Genomic DNA, 22,582 nt, shown 5'->3' on the forward strand with positions numbered 1-22,582 from the left:
CTCCATGGACTGTAACCTGCCAGGATCCTCTGTCCATGGGATTGCCCAGGCAAAAATACTGGAGTGAGTTGCCATTTCCTTCTCCAGGGGATCTTCCTGACCCAGGGATTGAACCTGCATCTCTTGCATTGGAAAGCATATTCTTTACCACTGATCCACCAGGGAATAATCTATCTATTGTTTTTCTCCTGTCTATAAGTTTCTGCTTCATGTATTTTAAGGCTCTGTTTCTTGTTACTTCATTTCTTTCTCTCTCTCTCTTTTTTTTTTTTTTTTTTTGCCTCTCTTTGGGTTACCTGCACATGATTTTAGGATTCCATCTTGATTTACTTTTAGGTTCCACCAGGTTTTTGTTTGTTAACCAGGACCCCCAACATATTTTTAGCTGTGAAGCCACAAAAAGAGTAATACTGAGGCCCAGCTTTCCTGTCTCCACTAATTCCCCCTTCACTGTTTCACTTCACTGACTAAACATGCTTAGCTTCTCAGATGGCCCTGTAATCTCCTATTTGTCCACTCTAGCCAGCACTTCAGCATAGATACTTAGTGACAGTTTCTCAGATCTTCTTTCTCTCCAACTCTTTGAAAGTTGTGTAAGGTCCAATATTATTTCATTATACATATAGTGGCCCTGCCACTCCCCTGACTGAATCCTGAGAGAGAATAAGAGGGCATGTGGAGAGAAGGGCCAAGACAGTCCAGCTATTTCAACCTTCAGAGCCAAGGCCCCAGATACACGAGTAGAGCCATCTTAGACCACTGAAACTGGTACTTAAAAATAATGTGCTTTTGCAAAAAAAGAAAAGAAGAAAGGAAAAAGCTAAAACAGGTGTATTAACTTTGGGACTGAGTTGTGGGGAGAGGCTAGAAAAACAGCTAGGAAAATGTTAGTAAAGGTTGGGAAATGGGTGAACAAAGTAGAATCTCTAAGAGTAGTGAGGAAACTGTAATAGAAGGTTAGAAAATGACATCTCGTGTCATATACGTAAAAAACAATTGGCAAAACTGTCATCTGCAGTAAACAGAAGATGGAAAATATGTACCTAATGAACTTGTGTATCTACCTAAGGAGAACGTCCAGTCAAGCAGAATGCTGATAGTGCCATTTAACATTTAGCCGCATGTGATAATGTACACAAAGAGAGAGGTGAGCCGAGCAGCATTTGCAAATGGAATTTTAGAGGAAATATAGAAGAGCCAGGATTCTCTGGGTCAGAAAATAAAACTTTTGCATTTCTAGTTTTCCGAGCCAGCAAAGATTAAGAGTGTAACGTAAGATCCTTTGTGAAGACCCCAGAAAGATATAAGTTGGTGCTTAAGAGACCTTTTCAAATAGGGAAAAAAAGGCATTGTATATAGGCAGAACACTGACATAAATCATACCTGTATGTTTTTTGGATCTGTCTCCTAAGAGAAAAGAAACAAAAGCAAAAATAAACAATTGGGACCTAATTAAACTTAAAAGCTTTATGCAGTAAAGGAAACCATCAGCAAAATGGAAAGATAATACACTGAATGTGAGAATATGCTTACAAACGATATGACTGTTAAGGGGTTACTATCCAAAATATATAAACAGCTCATACATCAACATCAACATCAAAATCAACATCAAATCAACATAAAAAAAAATCCAATTTAAAAGTGGGCAGAACTGAATAGACTTTTTTCCAAAGAAGACATTCAGATGGCCAACAGGCAAATGAAAAGATGCTCAACACAGCTAATCATCAGAGAAATGCGAGTCAAAAGCACAATGAGATATCACCTCACACCTGTCAGAATAGTTATCATCAAAAAAGACTACAGATGACCAATGTTAACAAGGATGTGGAGAAAAGGGAACCCTAGTACATTGTCGGTAGGAATGTAAATTGGTGTAGCTACTATGGAAAACAGTATGGAGGTTCTTAAAAAGCCTGAATATAGAAATACCATGTGATCCAGCAATTCCACTCATGGCTACATATCCAATGAAGTAAAAAACACTGTTTCAGGGCTTCCCTGGTGGCTCAGTGATAAAGAATCTGATTGCCAATCAGGAGACAAGAGTTCAGTCCCTGATCCAGGAAGATCCCACATGCTGCAGGGCAACTAAGCCCCTGCACCACAGCTATTGAGCCTGTGCTCTAGAGCCGGGGAGCCACAACTACTGAGCCCTCATAACACAACTACTATAGCCCACACACCCTAGAGCCTATGCTCCACAACAAGAAAAGCCACCACAATGAGAAGCCTGCACATCACAACTAGAGAGCAACCCCCACCTCCCCTACAACTAGAGAAAAGCTTGAGTAGCAACCCAGCAGAGCCAAAAATAAATAAAAAAAAATGCTAATTCAGTAAGATACATGCACTTCAATGCTCATAGCAGCACTTATATGGAAGCAATCTAAGTGCCCATTCAACAGATGAACAGATAAAGAAGATGCAATGGCATATTAGTCATAAAAATAGAATGAGATTTTTCCATTTGCAACAGCATGGATGGACCCAGAGGGTATTATTCTCACTGAATCTTAAGTCAAATACAGAAAGACAAATACATATGTTATCACTTATACGTGGAATCTAACAAATAAAACAAATTACTAATATTAACAAAACAGAAACAGACTTACAGATATAGATAACAAACTAGTGGTTACCAGTGGGGAGAGGGAAGAGAAGAGGGGCAATACAGAGGTATAAAGTATTATGCATAAAATAATCTACAAGAATATATTGTACAGCACAGGGGATATAGCCAATATTTTATAATAATTTTAAATGGAGTATAATCTGTAAACATATTGAATCACTATGCTGTACACCTGAAACTAATGAAACACTGCAAATCAACTACGCTTCAATTTAAAAAGAAAAAAGGCATTGTCCCCAGCCCTTGACATGCTATCCAAAGTAGAAAGAAGCCCATCTCAAAAAATGTTGTGGGTATAACTTGCATTCTACGGACTCAGATTCATATGAACCCCATACTTTATTCCTTTGAATCTATAAATGTTCTATATGTCCCCTCCCTCTTACTGCGCCCCCAACTGAAGTTGCTATATAACCCAGGGAGCTCAGCCCGGTGCTCTGTGACAACCTACAGGGGTGGGACGGGGGACGGTAAGAGGGAGGGGACATATGTATACTCATGGCTGATTCATGTTGTTGTACGGCAGAAACTAATACAACATTGCAAAGCAATTATCCAATTAAATAAATTTTAAAAGTCACTCTAAGTTCTGTACAAATATACTACAATATAATAATTAAAAAAGTATGTGTGTGCATGTGCTCACATGGTAATGTATATGCTAGGGTTTCCCTGGTAGCTCAGATACCTGGTTTCCCTGGTAATGAATCTGGCTGCAAAGCAGGAGACCTGGGTTCAGTCCCTGAGTTGGGAAGGTCCCCTGGAGAAGGGAACCACTACCCACTCCAGTACTCTGGCCTGGAGAAATCCATGGACAGAGGAGTCTGGCAGGGGTTCCAAAGAGTTGGACCATGGGGTCCATGGGGTCCCAAAGACTCGGACATGACTGAGCAACTTCACTTTCACTTTCAGTTTCAATGTATATGTTTCCATGCTACTGTCTCCATTCATCCCACCCTCTTCTTCCCCTGCTGTGCCCACAAGTCTGTTCTCTATGTCTGCATCTCTATTCCTGCCCTGCAAATAGGTTCATCAGTACCATTTCCCTAGATTCCATACATATGTGTTAATACACAATATTTGTTTTCCCCCTTCTGACGTACTTCACTCTGTATAACAGGCTCTAGGTTCACCACCTCACTAGAAATGACTCAAATGCTGAACCCATATTTTTAAGAGAACTGAACTAGCAAAACCCCTTCAAATAGATCTAAGAAGGCTTGAGATTGCTCCATTTGCAAATTCCAACTGGGCCCCCAACTTTCTGTGCGTAGGGAGGGAGCAGGCTGAGAAAGCCACTAAGCTGCAAACATAGGCCTTTTTTTAAAAATAAAAGTATGACCCATGGGGCCATGTCAAGAGCCCAGAAGATGAAAATAAGAACAATGAATAACAGTAAACTAGGAAGCCACTCCCAGGGAATAGAATGAGGATTGAGTCAAGGATTTCTCTGCTCCAAGGAAAGGGGGACCTGGCAGCACATATCCAGGTGGTTCTATGGTTGCTATGGGTCAATGACTCCTTTGTACCTCTCTTTTCAAGTGGGAGTGTTTACTGTAGTTATCTTGTCCCCATATCACCATTGTGGTTGGAGGGCAGTACTAGATAACTTGTGTGGCAGATTGCATTTTTCCAAATATGGGCACATTAATATATAGATGATCCTATATGCTGTTCTCACAATGTGACATTGACAAGTCTCTTCAAGATGGTGGCATCCATGTTCCTTGCCTTTGAGCTTGGGTGGACTTTTGTAACTGCCTCAGCCAAATAAAATGTGGTGAAAGTGATGCCGTATGACTTCTGAAGCTGGGTCACGAAAGGTAACAGCTTTTGCCTGGCCCCCTCTCTCACATGCTCTTGCTCTTGCTCTCGCTCTCTCTCTCCCCTTGCCCTGGAAATGCAGTGCTGTGTTGTGAGGAAGCCTAGTCAATACGGAGAGATTAGTGTGGCTGTTCTAGCTGACAACCACAGACAGGCTCCTAGCCAACAGCTACAAGCCACACATGTGAGTAAACAGAGCCTTAAGATGACGCTGGCCTTCACTGAAAGGGTCTTCCAACTGAAGCCCCAGACATCATGGAACAGAGACAAACTATACCCTCTGATGCCCTGTCTGAAAGGGAAGCCAAGAAGGTAATAAATTATTTTGCATTGTTTTAAGCCACTAAGTATAGGGGTAAAACACTCTCTTACAACAACACAAGAGAAGACTCTATACATGGACATCACCAGATGGCCAACACGGAAACCAGATTGATTATATTCTTTGTAGCCAAAGATGGAGAAGCTCTATACAGTCAGCAAAAACAAGACCAGGAGCTGACTGTGGCTCAGACCATGAACTCCTTATTGCCAAATTCAGACTTAAATTGAAGAAAGTAGGGAAAACCACTAGACCATTCAGGTATGACCTAAATCAAATCCCTTATGATTATACAGTGGAAGGGAGAAATTGATTTAAGGGCCTAGATCTGATAGATAGAGTGCCTGATGAACTATGGAGTGAGGTTGGTGACATTGTACAGGAGACAGGCATCAAGACCATCCCCATGGAAAAGAAATGCAAAAAAGCAAAATGGCTGTCTGGGGAGGCCTTACAAATACCTGTGAAAAGAAGAGAAGCGAAAAGCAAAGGAGAAAAGGAAAGATATAAACATCTGAATGCAGAGTTCCAAAGAATAGCAAGAAGAGATAAGAAAGCCTTCTTCAGCGATCAATGCAAAGAAATAGAGGAAAACAACAGAATGGGAAAGACTAGGGATCTCTTCAAGAAAATCAGAGATACCAAAGGAACATTTCATGCAAAGATGAGCTCGATAAAGGACAGAAATGGTATGGACCTAACAGAAGCAGAAGATATTAAGAAGCAAGAATACACAGAAGAACTGTACAAAAAAGATCTTCATGACCCAGATAATCACGATGGTGTGATCACTGACCTAGAGCCAGACATCCTGGAATGTGAAGTCAAGTGGGCCTTAGAAAGCATCGCTACGAACAAAGCTAGTGGAGGTGATGGAATTCCAGTTGAGCTATTCCAAATCCTGAAAGATGATGCTGTGAAAGTGCTGCACTCAATATGCCAGCAAATTTGGAAAACTCAGCAGTGGCCACAGGACTGGAAAAGGTCAGTTTTCATTCCAATCCCAAAGAAAGGCAATGCCAAAGAATGCTCAAACTACCGCACAATTGCACTCATCTCACACGCTAGTAAAGTAATGCTCAAAATTCTCCAAGCCAGGCTTCAGCAATATGTGAACCGTGAACTTCCTGATGTTCAAGCTGGTTTTAGAAAAGGCAGAGGAACCAGAGATCAAATTGCCAGCATCCACTGGATCATGGTAAAAGCAAGAGAGTTCCAGAAAAACATCTATTTCTGCTTTATTGACTATGCCAAAGCCTTTGACTGTGTGGATCACAATAAACTGTGGAAAATTCTTCAAGAGATGGGAATACCAGACCACCTGATCTGCCTCTTGAGAAATTTGTATGCAGGTCAGGAAGCAACAGTTAGAACTGGACATGGAACAACAGACTGGTTCCAAATAGGAAAAGGAGTTCGTCAAGGCTGTATATTGTCACCCTGTTTATTTAACTTATATGCAGAGTACATCATGAGAAACGCTGGACTGGATGAATCACAAGCTGGAATCAAGATTGCCGGGAGAAATATCAATAACCTCTGATATGCAGATGACACCACCCTTAGGGCAGAAAGTGAAGAGGAACTCAAAAGCCTCTTGATGACAGTGAAAGTGGAGAGGGAAAAAGTTGGCTTAAAACTCAACATTCAGAAAACGAAGATCATGACATCCGGTCCCACCACTTCATGGGAAATAGATGGGGAAACAGTGGAAACAGTGTCAGGCTTTATTTTTCTGGGCTCCAAAATCACTACAGATGGTGACTGCAGCCATGAAATTAAAAGACGCTTACTCCTTGGAAGGAAAGTTATGACCAACCTAGATAGCATATTCAAAAGCAGAGACATTACTTTGTCAACAAAGGTTCGTCTAGTCAAGGCTATGGTTTTTCCAGTGGTCATGTATGGATGTGAGAGTTGGACTCTGAAGAAGGCTGAGCACCGAAGAATTGATGCTTTTGAACTGTGGTGTTGGAGAAGACTCTTGAGAGTCCCTTGGCCTGCGAGGAGATCCAACCAGTCCATCCTAAAGGAGATCAATCCTGGGATTTCTTTGGAAGGACTGATGCTGAGGCTGAAACTCCAGTACTTTGGCCACCTGATGCGAAGAGTTGACTCATTGGAAAAGACTCTGATGCTGGGAGGGATTGGGGGCAGGAGGAGAAGGGGACGACAGAGGATGAGATGGCTGGGTGGCATCACTGACTCGATGGACATGAGTCTCAGTGAACTCTGGGAGATGGCGATGGAAAGGGAGGCCTGGCGTGCTGCCATTCATGGGGTCGCAAAGAGTCGGACATGACTGAGAGACTCATCTGATCTGATCTAAAGTATAGGGGTAACTTGTTATGTGGCAGTAGATAACAAATGCAAAATGTTTTATGAGAAGCTACCTCTGGGTGTGACTGTAGATGACAAAATTCTGGACATTGAGCTGAGGCTATAATTGGATGAAATATCTGAGGTCTTAGGAAAGGTAAGTATATTTTGCACGTAGGAGGAACACAAATCACAAGTACCAGAGAGAGGACAGTGCTATACTGTCATATTAATCACCAACAATGGTTAATCCTCTGCTATATTGACCACGGGCTTGACTGTGTGACATGCTTTGGCCGAGATGATGAAAGCAAAATCTTGAAATCTTGAAACTAGTTGTACATTGGGGTTTGCCCTTTCTTACTGCTGGGGAACCTAAGACCACCATGTGAAGCAGCATAGCCTTAGCTCCTAGAGGATTAAAAAACTCGTGGAGTGAGAGCCCAATTATACAGGTCATTCCAGTTGAGGCCCCAGAATTAGACAGGCAAAGACAGGGCATATTCATGCAAGGCAGAGGCACAGAGTCACAAACCGGCTGGTTGTGTGCTGTTCTATATTTCTGTAAGGTCAGGTTTGAGAGGTAGTATTGCAATAGAGTCTTGTAGAGGTAGACAGGGACCGAGGCACAAAAACGTTTTATGCTTTGTTTTCATTCTTTCTTCCTTAGGAGGTAAATGCACTAGGGCTTAAGGATGGATTGAATGTCAAGGTCGTGGAGGAAAGGGAGGCATCTAGGAGCATTGTCTGGGGTCTGGCTTCAGTAGAACTGGTACCAGTCGCTGAGGCAGGAACTATAGGAAGAATGATAAGGCCTTTTTTAGTTCTTTTTAGTGAGGGGAGGCTGAGTTGAGTTTTGAGTATGTCAGTTTCAGTTGTTTGTCAGACATCCATATAGACATGTTTGGCTGGCAGTAATGTATATAACCAGGCTAGAGTTTTAAATGCAGGAGTTGTAGTCATATATGTGAAAATAAAACAAGAACACATACAATGTATCGATTAAGAGTATAGCTTTTGGGCTCATTTAACTTGGATTCAAATCTCAGCTCCACCACATATTAACCACAGTCATTGAGAAAAAAATGTCTTCATCTACAGAGACAGAGTAAATATAGACAAGGTTGTTGTGAGGATTAAACGAGGCAAGGTTTAGCAAAGAATCTAAAATGAATGAATTCTCAATAAGTGGCAGATATTGTTACTAAATGATCAAGAAATAACAAAGAGGTAGACCAAAACCATGGAGCCAAGAAGTGGCCGAAAGGCACTTGAAAAGATGCTTAACATCACTAATCATCAGAGAAATGCAAATCAAAAGTACAATAAGATAGCACCCCCACATCCATTAGGAGAGCTAGTATTAGAAGGAAAGAGAGAGAGAAAAGGAGGGAGGGAAGGAGGGAAAAAAGAAGAGAAAAAGGAAGGAAGGAAGGAAATAACAAGTGTTGGCAACAACGTGGAGAAATTGAAACTCTTGTGTACTGTTGGGGGGGGATGGTAAAATAGAATAACCCCCATGGAAAACAGTAAAGATCCTCAAGAAATTTAAAATACAATCACCATATGATCCAGCAATCCCACTTCTAGGTATATATCCAAAATTTTTTGAAATAGGATCTCAAAGAGACATTTGCACATCCATGTTCATAGGAGTACTATTCACAATAGGTTGTCTGAGGAGGCCTTGCAAATAGCTGAGAAAAGAAGAGAAGCAAAAGGCAAAGCAGAAAAGGAAAGTTATACCCATCTGAAGGCAGAGTTCCAACGAATAGCAAGGAGAGAAAAGAAAGCCTTTCTAAGTGATCAATGCAAAGAAATAGAGGAAAACAATAGACTGGGAAAGACTAGAGATCTCTTCAAGAAAATTAGAGATACCAAGGGAACATTTCATGCAAAGATGGACATAATAAAGGACAGAAACGGTATGGACCTAACAGAAGCAGAAGATATTAAGAAGAGGTGGCCAGAATACACAGAAGAACTGTACAAAAATGATCTTCATGACCCAGATAACCACAATGGTGTGATCACTCACCTAGAGCCAGACATCCTGGAGTCCAAAGTCAAGTGGGCCTTACGAAGCATCACTACAAACAAAGCTAGTGGAGGTGATGGAATTCCAGCTGAGCTATTTCAAGTCCTAAAAGATGATGCTGTGAAAGTGCTGCACCCAATATGCCACCAAATCTGGAAAACTCAGCAGTGGCCACAGGACTGGAAAAGGTCAGTTTTCATTCCAATCCCAAAGAAAGGCAATGCCAAAGAATGTTCAAAGTACCACACAATTGTACTCATCTCACACACTAGTAAAGTAATGCTCAAAATTCTCCAAGCCGGGCTTCAACATTACATGAACCGACGTGTACCCCAATGTTCATCGCAGCTAGGACATGGAAGCAACCTAGATATCCATCAGCAGACGAATAGATAAGAAAGCTGTGGCATATATACACAATGGAATATTACTCAGCTATTAAAATGAGTGTATTTGAATCAGTTCTAATGAGGTGGATGAAACTGGAGCCTGTTATACAGAGTGAAGTAAGTCAGAAAGAAAAACACCAATATAGTATATTAACGCATGTATATGGAATTTAGAAAGATGGTAACAATGACCCTATGTGTGAGACAGCAAAAGAGACACAGATGTAAAAAACAGACTTTTGCACTTTGTGGGAGAAGGCGGGGGTGGGATGATTTGAGAGAATAACATTGAAATATGTATATTACCATATGTGAAATAGATCGCCAGTCCAGGTTCTATGCATGAGACAGGGTGCTCAGGGCCAGTGTACTGGGATGACCCTGAGGGATGGGATAGAGAGGGAGGTGGGTGGGGGTTCAGAACGAGGAACACGTGTACACCCATGGCTGATTCATGTCAATGTATGGCAAAAACCACTACAATATTGTAAAGTAATTAGCCTCCAATTAAAAAAAATTATTTTTTTTAAAAGAAACATTAAAAAGCAAAACAGTATGTGAACTGAGAACTTCCAGATGTTCAAGCTGGATTAGAAAAGGCAGAGGAACCAGAGATCAAATTACCAACATCCAGCGGGTCATAGAAAAAGCAAGAGAGTTCCAGAAAAATATCTACTTCTGCTTTATTGACTATGTCAAAGCCTTTGACTGTGTGGATCACAACAAAGGGTGGAAAATTCTGAAAGAGATGGGAATACCAGACCACCTTACCTGCCTCCTGAGAAATCTGTACGCAGGTCAGGAAGCAACAGTTAGAACTGGACATGGAACAACAGACTGGTTCCAAATCAGGAAAGGAGTACGTCAAGGCTGTATATTGTCACCCTGCTTATTTAACTTATATGCAGAGTACATTATGTGAAATGCCGGGCTGGATGAAACACAAGCTGGAATCAAGATTTCCAGGAGAAATATCAATAACCTCAGATATGCAGATGGCAGCACCCTTATGGCAGAAATTGAACAGGAACTGAAGAGCCTCTTGATGAAAGTGAAAAAAGAAAGTGAAAAAGCTGGCTTGAAACACAACATTCAAAAAACTAAGATCATGGCATCTGGTCCCATCACTTCATGGAAAATAGATGGAGAAACAGTGGAAACAGTGTCAGACTTTATTTTCTCGGGCTCCAAAATCACTGCAGATGGTGACTGCAGCCATAAAATTAAAAGACTCTTACTCTTGGAAGAAAAGCTATGACCAACCTAGACAGCATATTAAAAAGAAGAGACAATACTTTGCCAACAAAGGTCCATCTAGTCAAAGCTATGGTTTTTCCAGTAGTCATGTATGGATATGAGAGTTGGACTATAAAGAAAGCTGTGTGCTTGAGAATTGATGCTTCTGAACTTTGGTGTTGGAGAAGACTCTTGAGAGTCCCTTGGACTGCGAGGAGATCAAACCAGTCCATCCAAGATGAGATCAGTCCTGAATATTCATTGGAAAGACTGATGCTGAAGCTGAAACGCCTAATGAGAAGAGCTGACTCATTTGAAAAGACCCCGATGCTGGGAGGGATTGGGGGCAGGAGGAGAAGGGGATGACAGAAGTTGAGATGGTTGGATGTCATCACTGACTCGATGGACATGAGTTTGAGCTCTGGGAGTTGGTGATGGACAGGGAAGCCTGGTGTGCTGCAGTCCATGGGGTCACAAAGAGTCAAACACGACTGAGCGACTGAAATGAACTGAAGAAGTGGAAGCAAGCTAAATGTCCACTAATGGTTGAATGGATAAAGAAAATGTGATAGAGATAGATACATTTAACAGACTATTATTCACCTTTTAAAAGGGAAGAAATCATACCACATGCTTCTACATGTATGAACTTTGAAGTTATTATGCTAAGTGAAATAAGCCAATCACAAAAGACAAATATTCCTTGATTTCACTTATATCACTTATATAAGGTATCTGTAGTAGTCCAATTCCTAGAAACAGAAAGCAAAATGGTAGTTCGCCAGGAACTGGGACAAGGGAAGAAAGGAGAATTGTTTAATGGGTACAGACTCAGTTTTGGAAAATGAAAGAATTCTGGAGATCTGTTACATAACGATTTGAATATATGTAACATTATTGAACTGTACATTTAAAAATGGTTAAGATGGTAAATTTTATGTTATGCATTTTTAGCACAATAAAAAGATTCATGAAAAAACATGGAGACAAAAGTGCAGATTCCCGACAAACCAAGTGCAGTCTCAGCTATTAAGATATTGACTGTCTAGTGAGTTCCTGGACAGCAAGAACTATGCTCTACTCACTGTTGTATCCTCAGCACCCAGCACAGTGTCTGGCAGAGCAGGCACTCAATAAATGTTGGCTAAGCTAATGTAAGGTGCCTACGTGCTAAGTCGCTTCAGTCCTGTCTGACTCTTTGCAACCCCATGGACTGTAGCCTGCCAGGCTCCTCTGTCCATGGGATTTTCCAGGCAAGAATACTGGAATGGGTTGCCATTCCCTCCTCCAGGGCATCTTCCCCACCCAGGATCGAACCCACACCTCCTGTCTCCTATATTGGCAGGCGGGTTCTTTACCACTAGCACCACCTGGGGTATGTATCCTGTATTGGCAGGTGGGTTCTATACCACTAGCGCCTCCTGGGGTATGTATCCTGTATTGGCAGGTGGGTTCTTGACCACTAGCGCCACCTGGGAAGTGCTGATAAGGTAGAAACTATAAGATAGAAATAGAAGAATGAGAAAGGAAGGACAAGGAGCATAGAGAGATGAAGAGCCCAAGACAGGAAAGAAAGCATTGAGTCCTGGAAAAACCAGTATGTTCTAAATGAGACTAGGGGAAGGATATGCCTAGTGGACGTGGTCGGTCACGGGATCGATAAAGTGGGCAGATGTATAAAGCCAGTCCTCTGGTCTTAGTGCAAACTATACAATTACTCAGAGGCACATGTGTTGAACAGAATCATAGCTCTTTGGGCGTCGGGAAGAATTAGAAGAATTACAGGCAGCTATCCAGAGACAAGGGCTTTCCTAGTGGCTCAGTGGTAAAGAATCCGCCTGCCAATGCAGGAGATGTGAGTTCGATCCCTGAGTCGGGAAGATCCCCTGGAGAAGGAAGTGGCAACCCACGCCAGTATTCCTGCCTGGGAAATCCGACGGACAGAGGAGCCTGGTGGGCTCAAAAGAGTCGGACACGATTTAAGGAATAAACAAGAACAATACACTGACAAACACTGATACATTTCTGGCTTAATTTAAATTAGGGCTATTGGTTTCAGGTTGAAAGGTAATGTCAACTGTGGTCCTCCTACACCAAGTCTTTTGGACCACTTCTCCATCTCGCTTGGCCCTTGAGGCTTGGGCTCTGCGCATGCGCCGGAGGCCCCGGGTGGCAGCTAGTGAGGTCACAACGCCCCATCCCCTCACTTGAGGGCGACACGCTTTGGGGAGGCGCCCTTTTAGGACGTCAGCGCGGCAGCCTGGAACCCAGCACTGTGAGGGGCGTGGCCTGGAGGAGCCGTTACCCTCGTGACCACTGTCTGGGTTGCCCAGGCTAGCTGCGGGCGTAGAGAGGGAAAGGTGTGCACGAAGAGAAGAAACCGAGACGGCTTGTGGCACCCCCAGGCCCCGGCCCCCTGGGGGCTGATGGGTGGCCATGGACCGGTACCTCAATAACTGCTACAAGGCTGCTCAGGCCGCTGCCTCTAAGGCGGCCGCCAGAAGCCGAACTGCCAACAGGGAGCAGTGTGGCTCCGTGAGTGGGGGCCAGTCGGTCATCCTCCTCTTTCTGGCTCCAGGGCTGGGTCTTGGGAGGGAAGGAGGGCGGGCAGACGAAAAACTATGGGGGAGGACTCAGCAGAGGCGTGTGGGTCCTTGAAGCTGGGTTTCTGGCTCCCAGACCCTCTGCAGTGACTAGAGCTCCCTCTGGTCGAGATTAGCTTTGAATGGAGCTCAGAGATTGGGTTGGTAACAGGGGTAAACTGGGAGGCCTTCAGGTTATCAACAGGGCGGTTTCTTTCAACCCTGAGTGTGTGTCTTTGGTTTATTTGGAGGTATTAGTTTAAGTAGATTAGTCTAAACTAAAATAATAGTACTAGAAACAAAAATAAGGTTTCTACTTATATCTGACAGGGCTCACAAAAAGACCCCATCCCAGAGATCGGAGCCACTAATCTGTTGGATCTTCCTCTGGGGGTCAAGCTTCCAGTTGTTCCTGGAAGTAATAATGTTTTCTATACTACAAATTTAAGTGAAAAGGTAAACTAACTTTTAATGGTGCTTAAGTGATTTTCTTGACTGTTTTCTGCTTGCTATTAAACTTGAAACACTGCTATTATTTTGCTTTGAGTCAACTTCAGTTTCACACACCAAGTGAAGTTAAAATGAGTTGAAGTATTCCGTGTCTGAACTTAATGATAGAAGGCTTCGTGATAGGCCTCCGCCACCCAATTCAGCCTTATCTCTGACCCAGACCTCAGCTCTGAAAGGTCGGGGTCTTTTCTCCCTGTCCACACATGGTATGATAATTTCTACTTCTGTGCCTTTGTCCATCTGGGTCCTGAAACCTGGCATGCTCTCCTCTCCTTCCTGATCTTCAATTTGAGCCATCTTTCAAGAGCTACTATATGAAGCCAAACCCCAACGGTTTCATCTTTCCTTAGAATTTACATTGCCCTTGATCTGCATTCTCTCACTCAGCACCAAAGTACTGTTTTTCTGGTTCAGAGTGCTGCACACACTGTTTAAGTCCTCTGCCTAACACTCCCCACCCTGTCCTTAGCTTTAGGCCAAGCCTGAAGGAGGTTTGGAACTCTGAGTGTGTGCTTTCATCACATTATTTCTACTTATTTCCTGATTTTACTTATTTCCTTACCATTCTCCTCTCTAGGGTGTCATCAAGGATGCATAGGGGGCTCCCTGGTATTTCTGATACTTGTCAAATATATATGATTTTTTTAAGTTTTATTGCTGGAAAGCAATATAATTTCTCTTTTCAAAACCAATACATTCTACCCCTTCCCACTAATTATCATTCCTAAAACACACTCAAAGCCTATTTGACTAAAAAGTGATAACACTCCTTTTGAGTTTGTAAATGTAGCCCTCTTCATTGGTTTCTTGTTCCACTATCTTCTATTTCCCATATTTACATTGTGTTACTCTTTTATTCACTTGTTAGCTACTTATTTCCTGATTTTTTCCCCCATACTTACACTGATCGCTCTACACTGTATTATATTGATTCCCCCCAAACACATGTATTTAATTATGATCAGGTACTATATTCAACTACCCTAACCACTAACTCAGTGGGATCCTTCTTTATCTTTTAGCAATATCTCCTCAAGGAAGTAACACTATATTTTGCACATTTAGTTGTTTTTTTTTTTTTTTTTAAACTCTACCCTTGACTTGGAGAAGGCAATGGCACCCCACTCCAGTACTCTTGCCTGGAAAATCCCATGGACAGAGGAGACTAGAAGGCTGCAGTCCATGCGGTCGCTAAGAGTTGGACACGACTGAGCGACTTCCCTTTCACTTTTCACTTTCATGCACTGGAGAAGGAAATGGCAAGCCACTCCAGTGTTCTTGCCTGGAAAATCCCAGGGACGGGGGAGCCTGGTGGGCTGCCGTCTATGGGGTCGCACAGAATCGGACATGACTGAAGCGACTTAGCAGCAGCAGCAGCACCCTTGACCACCTTGTAAGGTGAAGCTATGACAGGTAGATGGTAGCAGAGTTTAGACTAGAACCACAGTCTCCCAATTTCTTAGGCCATGCTTCTTCACCTGACCTTGCTGCTTTGTGAACTACAATCACTTTAGCAGAATACCATGGAAACGGAATTTAAAGGTCTTTTATATTGATTTAAATGCAAGTGGAAGGAAACTTACAGTATTCTACTGTCTTCTTTTCAGATCAGCCCATTGTCAGTATTCTCTCACTTCAGATTCTTCTTGCACGTTTTATTTTCAATGAACAGCCTAATCACCTTAACAAATTGAGGTTTAAAAGTGTGATTTCATTCATTTTACATATGTAACACTTTTCAATCTATGTGTTTGCAGCTTTATAAACCTTCTTATGACTTTAACCTGTCTGATCCTTACTGTCGGCTGCTGGAAACTGGCTATAAAAGCCTGCACGATCCACATTTAAAATCATACTATAGGCGAAAAGATATCTTGAGGAGATTAAAGAAAGGCGGCTATATCACCAGCAATAATAAGGTGGGTTGAAGTTTGCTTCCAGTTAACCAGCATAAACCCATGGTCTTGATGTAAGCTTGCTTCTGTACTTCACTGGGAACCTGTGTCAACTTTCAATTGAGCAATAAAGAATACCTGACAGAAAACTCAATGAATTACTCAATATTTGAGTAAAGAGAAATCAGGTGGCTGTTTCTAAATAAAATTGTTCCCACTTGATCATTTTTCTTTGATAAAAGCAAAAGATAAACGCCAAATGATTTGAATATGTAAAGACATATGCATACACATTTATTTATGCATTGTCTCTCAGCTGTATTATTAGTGCCTTTCCTTTGGCTCTAAAAGTATTAATGGCACTGTATACCCATCAAGGGATACTTCCAATACCCTTTGAGAAGACTAGAGACAAAATGGAAACCTAACAGAATACAGCTTGATAGAATAAATTCTTCTGAAAGTTAAACATCCTTATTATACTGAACTTTAATAACATTTATTTTGTGTGAACCATATTATTGAAATAATATTATTTAGGTAGACATTTCCTGGTGATACAGCCACTGTAGAGAGATATTGCCTTCTAAACTATTGCCAAAATGTGCTATCACTAGCCTTGATCCCAAAATTGTTTCTAAAATGAACGTTCTTATGACTCTTTTCTCTGGAAAGTTTCATGATTGTTACAACTTTCTATTTATATATTTGTTTTTATAGGTTGTATGCACCTTGAAGGAATTGAATAAGTACAGGCAGTATCTCACCAGTTTGAAATTAGACTCTGAAAGAAACTATGTAAGGGAACAAGTAAGTTAAATACTTGAATTTGTTTTATTTGAGGCCTGTAAGAAAGTTTTTATGTAGGTTGTGGAAGAAAGACTTAAATGCAGGTTAATTAACCATTTGTAAACTACAGGACGTTTACCAAGCCCAAAACATGAGAAGTCATATCAAAGGACGAGGTTATTTCTGGCCAATATAAACACTGCAATTCTTTTTTTCCCTCCCAGGAAATGATTGAAAAACAAGTAAATAAATTGTATAAAACCAAGACAGCCTGTGACAGTCATGGCAGTACACAGTTCCAAGGTTGGCTGTTACAAGAAAATAAACAAACAACTCCAGACCAAGAGCTGTTGATAAAGCAAAGGTATGACCAAAGTTAATGCATATTTTTTGTGGACGTATTGTGGACTCCAGAAAACTGTAAAAGTACTAGAAATAATTGAAAGCAGAATTTAAAAAGTATTAGACAATTTAACTTCCTATAGTCTTCAATGTGGACTGAAAAGAAAGGAGATTAAGAGATAGCAGGGATTGGAAACTTTGATACCATAGCTAGGAAAGAGTTTCTTCCTGAGAAAATGGAGTCATGAGGAACCCAAGAGGTAAGACAAACTGATATTTGAAGAACAATTCCGAAGTACAGCTCCCTGAGCTTGGGAAACCCAAGTTCATAGTAGTAGAGGGAAAGGTGTCATTAGCACATTTCAAACTTAAGTTTAAGGAAATTACTGCCGGATAAAGCAGGGAGAGTTGCTATAACTTCATCTGATGTTAATATAAACAGGTGTTACCCCCCAACCAACCGTGTATGTTCATTTAGCTATTACTCACACACATTCAATCTTATGATTCAGCAGCTGAGCCCATGCCCCAGGAGGCAAATGGATGAGTTATAGTTCCTTCTCTTTTTCCTTTATCAGGGGTGAGGGCCAGTTCCCCATCACCTACCTCTTATATTCTATGGATTCATGTCATGATATGCCAGAATATATACTGATTCACCAAAGTGGCAGACTGGCAGTCTTCAGGCCTGTCTACACATGAGAGATTGTTCAAGGACTTGACAATGACAGAGAGGCCAATAGCCACTTATTTTTTTAAGGAAAATTCAAATATACTTGTTTTTTGAAGTCAGTCCTTAAGTTGACTTCAGCCGTCTTTGGAAACTCATGTTACAGAGCTCCTGAATTATGACTAATCTCTGTATAAAATGCTTTAAATCAGTCTGTTCTACATTTTGCCATTGTCCCAACCACAGTAACAGTCTGATGAGTACATCATGGTGAGTTGGTGGATCAGGTTAGCTTAAAGAACTCTACATTCCTGTAGTTTAAGAAATAAAAAGCAACCCAGAAGGTGGTTTGGGAATATCAGAGTAGATAATACCAGCATAAGGGAAACACCCAGTTCATCTTCCCTTAAATTTTCACTTTTACTTAGAAATTTAGATATGACTAGCTTGGAATTAAACAAGCTTGAACACACGGCAGAAAAGCAGAACGTACTCCGGATAAAGGAAGAAGAAAGACGACATCGGGACCACGTTAGAAGAAAACTTAGTCTCTGGAGACAAATTGAAGAAGTGAGAAACACCAAATTATAAATATTGATGGGGAAATTATGTGTGATTACTTTATTTATAAACATTTTTAGCAGTCCCACCATATTACCTGAAGTTATTTCAGGTCTAAGAAATAAACCACTGCTTAAAAAATTCATTATTTTAAAATGATAAACTGCTATTAATCTTGTATCACCATTATAACAGACAAGCTTTTACTTAACGTAGTGAGACTGATACCACAAATTACATACCCATCATAGGATAGACACACTTCATCTGCTCTTAAAGTTTTAGAATTTAACTAGTGAAAAATCAGATCAGATCAGATCAGTCCCTCAGTCGTGTCCGACTCTTTGCGACCCCATGAATCACAGCACGCCAGGCCTCCCTGTCCATCACCAACTCCCGGAGTTAACCCAGACTCACGTCTATCGAGTCAGTGATGCCATCCAGCCATCTCATCCTCTGTCGTACCCTTCTCCTCCTGCCCCCAATCCCTCCCAGCATCAGAATATTTTCCAATGAGTCAACTCTTCGCATCAGGTGGCCAAAGTACTGGAGTTTCAGCTTTAGCATCATTCCTTCCAAAGAAATCCCAGGGCTGATCTCCTTCAGAATGGACTGCTTGGATCTCCTTGCAGTCCAAGGGACTCTCAAGAGTCTTCTCCAACACCACAGTTCAAAAGAATCAATTCTTGGGCGCTCAGCCTTCTTCACAGTCCAACTCTCACATCCATACATGACCACAGGAGAAACCATAGCCTTGACTAGACGAACCTTTGTTGGCAAAGTAATGTCTCTGCTTTTGAATATGCTATCTAGGTTGGTCATAACTTTCCTTCCAAGGAGTAAGCGTCTTTTAATTTCATGGCTGCAGTCACCATCTGTAGTGATTTTGGAGCCCAGAAAAATAAAGCCTGACACTGTTTCCACTGTTTCCCCATCTATTTCCCATGAAGTGGTGGGACCGGATGCCATGATCTTTGTTTTCTGAATGTTGAGCTTTAAGCCAACTTTTTCCCTCTCCACTTTCACTGTCATCAAGAGGCTTTTGAGTTCCTCTTCACTTTCTGCCCTAAGGGTGGTGTCATCTGCATATCGGAGGTTATTGATATTTCTCCCGGCAATCTTGATTCCAGTTTGTGTTTCTTCCAGTCCAGCATTTCTCATGATGTACTCTGCATATAAGTTAAATAAACAGGGTGACAATATACAGCCTTGACGAACTCCTTTTCCTATTTGGAACCAGTCTGTTGTTCCATGTCCAGTTCTAACTGTTGCTTCCTGACCTGCATATAGGTTTCTCAAGAGGCAGATCAGGTGGTCTGGTATTCCCATCTCTTGAAGAATTTTCCACAGTTTATTGTGATCCACACAGTCAAAGGCTTTGGCATAGTCAATAAAGCAGAAATAGATGTTTTTCTGGAACTCTCTTGCTTTTTCCATGATCCAGCGGATGCTGGCAATTTGATCTCTGGTTCCTCTGCCTTTTCTAAAACCAGCTTGAACATCAGGAAGTTCACGGTTCACATATTGCTGAAGCCTGGCTTGGAGAATTTTGAGCATTACTTTACTAGCGTGTGAGATGAGTGCAATTGTGCGGTAGTTTGAGCATTCTTTGGCATTGCCTTTCTTTGGGATTGGAATGAAAACTGACCTTTTCCAGTCCTGTGGCCACTGCTGAGTTTTCCAAATTTGCTGGCATATTGAGCACAGCACTTCCACAGCATCATCTTTCAGGATTTGGAATAGCTCAACTGGAATTCCATCACCTCCACTAGCTTTGTTCGAAGTGATGCTCTCTGAGGCCCACTTGACTTCACATTCCAGGATGTCTGGCTCTAGGTCAGTGATCACACCATCGTGATTATCTGGGTCATGAAGATCTTTTTTGTACAGTTCTTCTGTGTATTCTTGCCATCTCTTCTTAATATCTTCTGCTTCTGTTAGGTCCATACCATTTCTGTCCTTTATCGAGCTCATCTTTGCATGAAATGTTCCTTTGGTATCTCTGATTTTCTTGAAGAGATCCCTAGTCTTTCCCATTCTGTTGTTTTCCTCTATTTCTTTGCATTGATCGCTGAAGAAGGCTTTCTTATCTCTTCTTGCTATTCTTTGGAACTCTGCATTCAGATGTTTATATCTTTCCTTTTCTCCTTTGCTTTTCGCTTCTCTTCTTTTCACAGGTATTTGTAAGGCCTCCCCAGACAGCCATTTTGCTTTTTTGCATTTCTTTTCCATGGGGATAGTCTTGATCCCTGTCTCCTGTACGATGTCACAAACCTCACTCCATAGTTCATCAGGCACTCTATCTATCAGATCTAGGCCCTTAAATCTATTTCTCCCTTCCACTGTATAATCATAAGGGATTTGATTTAGGTCATACCTGAATGGTCTAGTGGTTTTCCCTACTTTCTTCAATTTAAGTCTGAATTTGGCAATAAGGAGTTCATGGTCTGAGCCACAGTCAGCTCCTGGTCTTGTTTTTGCTGACTGTATAGAGCTTCTCCATCTTTGGCTGCAAAGAATATAATCAATCTGGTTTCGGTGTTGACCATCTGGTGATGTCCATGTGTAGAGTCTTCTCTTGTGTTGTTGGAAGAGGGTGTTTGTTATGACCAGCGCATTTTCTTGGCAAAACTCTGTTAGTCTTTGACCTGCTTCATTCCGTATTCCAAGGCCAAATTTGCCTGTTACTCCAGGTTTTTCTTGACTTCCTACTTTTGCATTCCAGTCCCCTATAATGAAAAGGACATCTTTTTTGGGTGTTAGCTCTAAAAGGTCTTGTAGGTCTTCATAGAACCATTCAACTTCAGCTTCTTCAGCGTTACTGGTTGGGGCATAGACTTGGATTACTGTGATACTGAATGGTTTGCCTTGGAAACGAATAGAGATAATTCTGTCGTTTTTGAGATTGCATCCAAGTACTGCATTTCAGACTCTTTTGTTGACCATGATGGCCACTCCATTTCTTCTGAGGGATTCCTGCCCGCAGTAGTAGCTATAATGGTCATCTGAGTTAAATTCACCCATTCCAGTCCATTTCAGTTTGCTGATTCCTAGAATATCGACATTCACTCTTGCCATCTCTTGTTTGACCACTTCCAATTTGTCTTGATTCATGGACCTGACATTCCAGGTTCCTATGCAATATTCCTCATTACAGCATCGGACCTTGCTTCTATCACCAGTCACATCCACAGCTGGGTATTGTTTTTGCTTTTGCTCCATCCCTTCATTCTGTCTGGAGTTATTTCTCCACTGATCTCCAGTAGCATATTGGGCACCTACTGACCTGGGGAGTTTCTCTTTCAGTATCCTATTATTTTGCCTTTTCATACTGTTCATGGGGTTCTCAAGGCAAGAATACTGAAGTGGTTTGCCATTCCCTTCTCCAGTGGACCACATTCTGTCAAATCTCTCCACCATGACCTGCCCGTCTTGGGTTGCCCCACGGGCATGGCTTAGTTTCATTGAGTTAGACAAGGCTGTGGTCCTAGTGTGATTAGATTGACTAGTTTTCTGTGAGTATGGTTTCAGTGTGTTTGTCCTCTGATGCCCTCTTGCAACACCTACCTTCTTACTTGGGTTTCTCTTACCTTGGGCGTGGGGTATCTCTTTACGGCTGCTCCAGCAAAGCATAGCCATTGCTCCTTAACTTGGACGAGGGGTATCTCCTCACCGCCGACCTTCCTGACCTTCAATGTGGGATAGCTCCTCTAGGCCCTCTTGCGCCCGCGCAGCCAAGTCTCCTTGGACGTGGGGTTGGTCCTCCCGGCCACCGCCCCTGGCCTCGGGCTTAGGGGCGTGGGGTGGCTCCTCCCGCCCATCGCCCCTGGCCTCCTCCCGCCCGTCGCCCCTGGCCTTGGGCTTGGGGCATGGGGTATCTCCTCTTGGCTGCCGCCTCTGACCTTGGACGCAGGGTAACTCCTCTCCTCGCCGCCCCTGGCCTCGGGCATGGGGGCGTGGGGTAGCTCCTCCCGCAATGCCCAGACAAGGCTATTTGTTCAGGCTCTCTGTCAGAATACATTTAAGGGCAACATATTACATATAATAATTCCTCAAATCTATAAGAGAAGATCACCTTTCCAGCATCTTTTTAGATCTACCTTTGAAGCATAAGCCCATTCTAAAGCCAATGTAAGATTTTCATTATGGTTGTCCAAGTTCCTATAAGGGCCTTGTGTGTGTGAAGTCGCTCAGTCGTGTCCAACTCTTTGCGACCCCGTGGACTGTAGCCCACCAGACTCCTCTGTCCATGGGATTCTCCAGGCAAGAATACTGGAGTGGGTTGCCATTTCCTTCTCCAGGGGATCTTCCCAACCCAGGGATCCAACCTGGGTCTCCTGCATTGCAGTCAGACGCTTTATCCTCTGAGCCCCAATTTGCTCTAATTTGCTTATTGACCAAAAAAAAAAAAAAAAAAAAAAAAAAAGAAAAAAAAGATTATAAAAGAGAAGCCCTGCTGACTAC

General features: G+C 42.1%; 1 protein-coding gene across 4 annotated transcripts in view; it reads left to right on the forward strand.

Moving 5' to 3' along the window:
- The first annotated feature begins 13,135 nt into the window (after positions 1-13,135).
- The window catches only part of LOC129638957 (fibrous sheath-interacting protein 2-like), a 72,949-nt gene continuing 63,502 nt past the window's right edge, over positions 13,136-22,582 (forward strand). For 3 of the 4 annotated variants that reach the window (XM_055563735.1, XM_055563738.1, XM_055563736.1), the window contains exons 1-6: positions 13,136-13,304; positions 13,682-13,807; positions 15,619-15,780; positions 16,477-16,566; positions 16,770-16,909; positions 17,986-18,127. In XM_055563735.1, the coding sequence (XP_055419710.1) occupies positions 13,206-13,304; positions 13,682-13,807; positions 15,619-15,780; positions 16,477-16,566; positions 16,770-16,909; positions 17,986-18,127 (759 nt within the window). In that variant the 5' untranslated portion in view covers positions 13,136-13,205. The remainder of the gene's footprint in view (positions 13,305-13,681; positions 13,808-15,618; positions 15,781-16,476; positions 16,567-16,769; positions 16,910-17,985; positions 18,128-22,582) is intronic. The other variant, XM_055563737.1, reaches the window with a different exon arrangement.

Source organism: Bubalus kerabau, chromosome X (genome assembly GCF_029407905.1).
Source record: "Bubalus kerabau isolate K-KA32 ecotype Philippines breed swamp buffalo chromosome X, PCC_UOA_SB_1v2, whole genome shotgun sequence".
In the NCBI taxonomy this organism is placed as follows: Eukaryota; Metazoa; Chordata; class Mammalia; order Artiodactyla; family Bovidae; genus Bubalus; species Bubalus kerabau.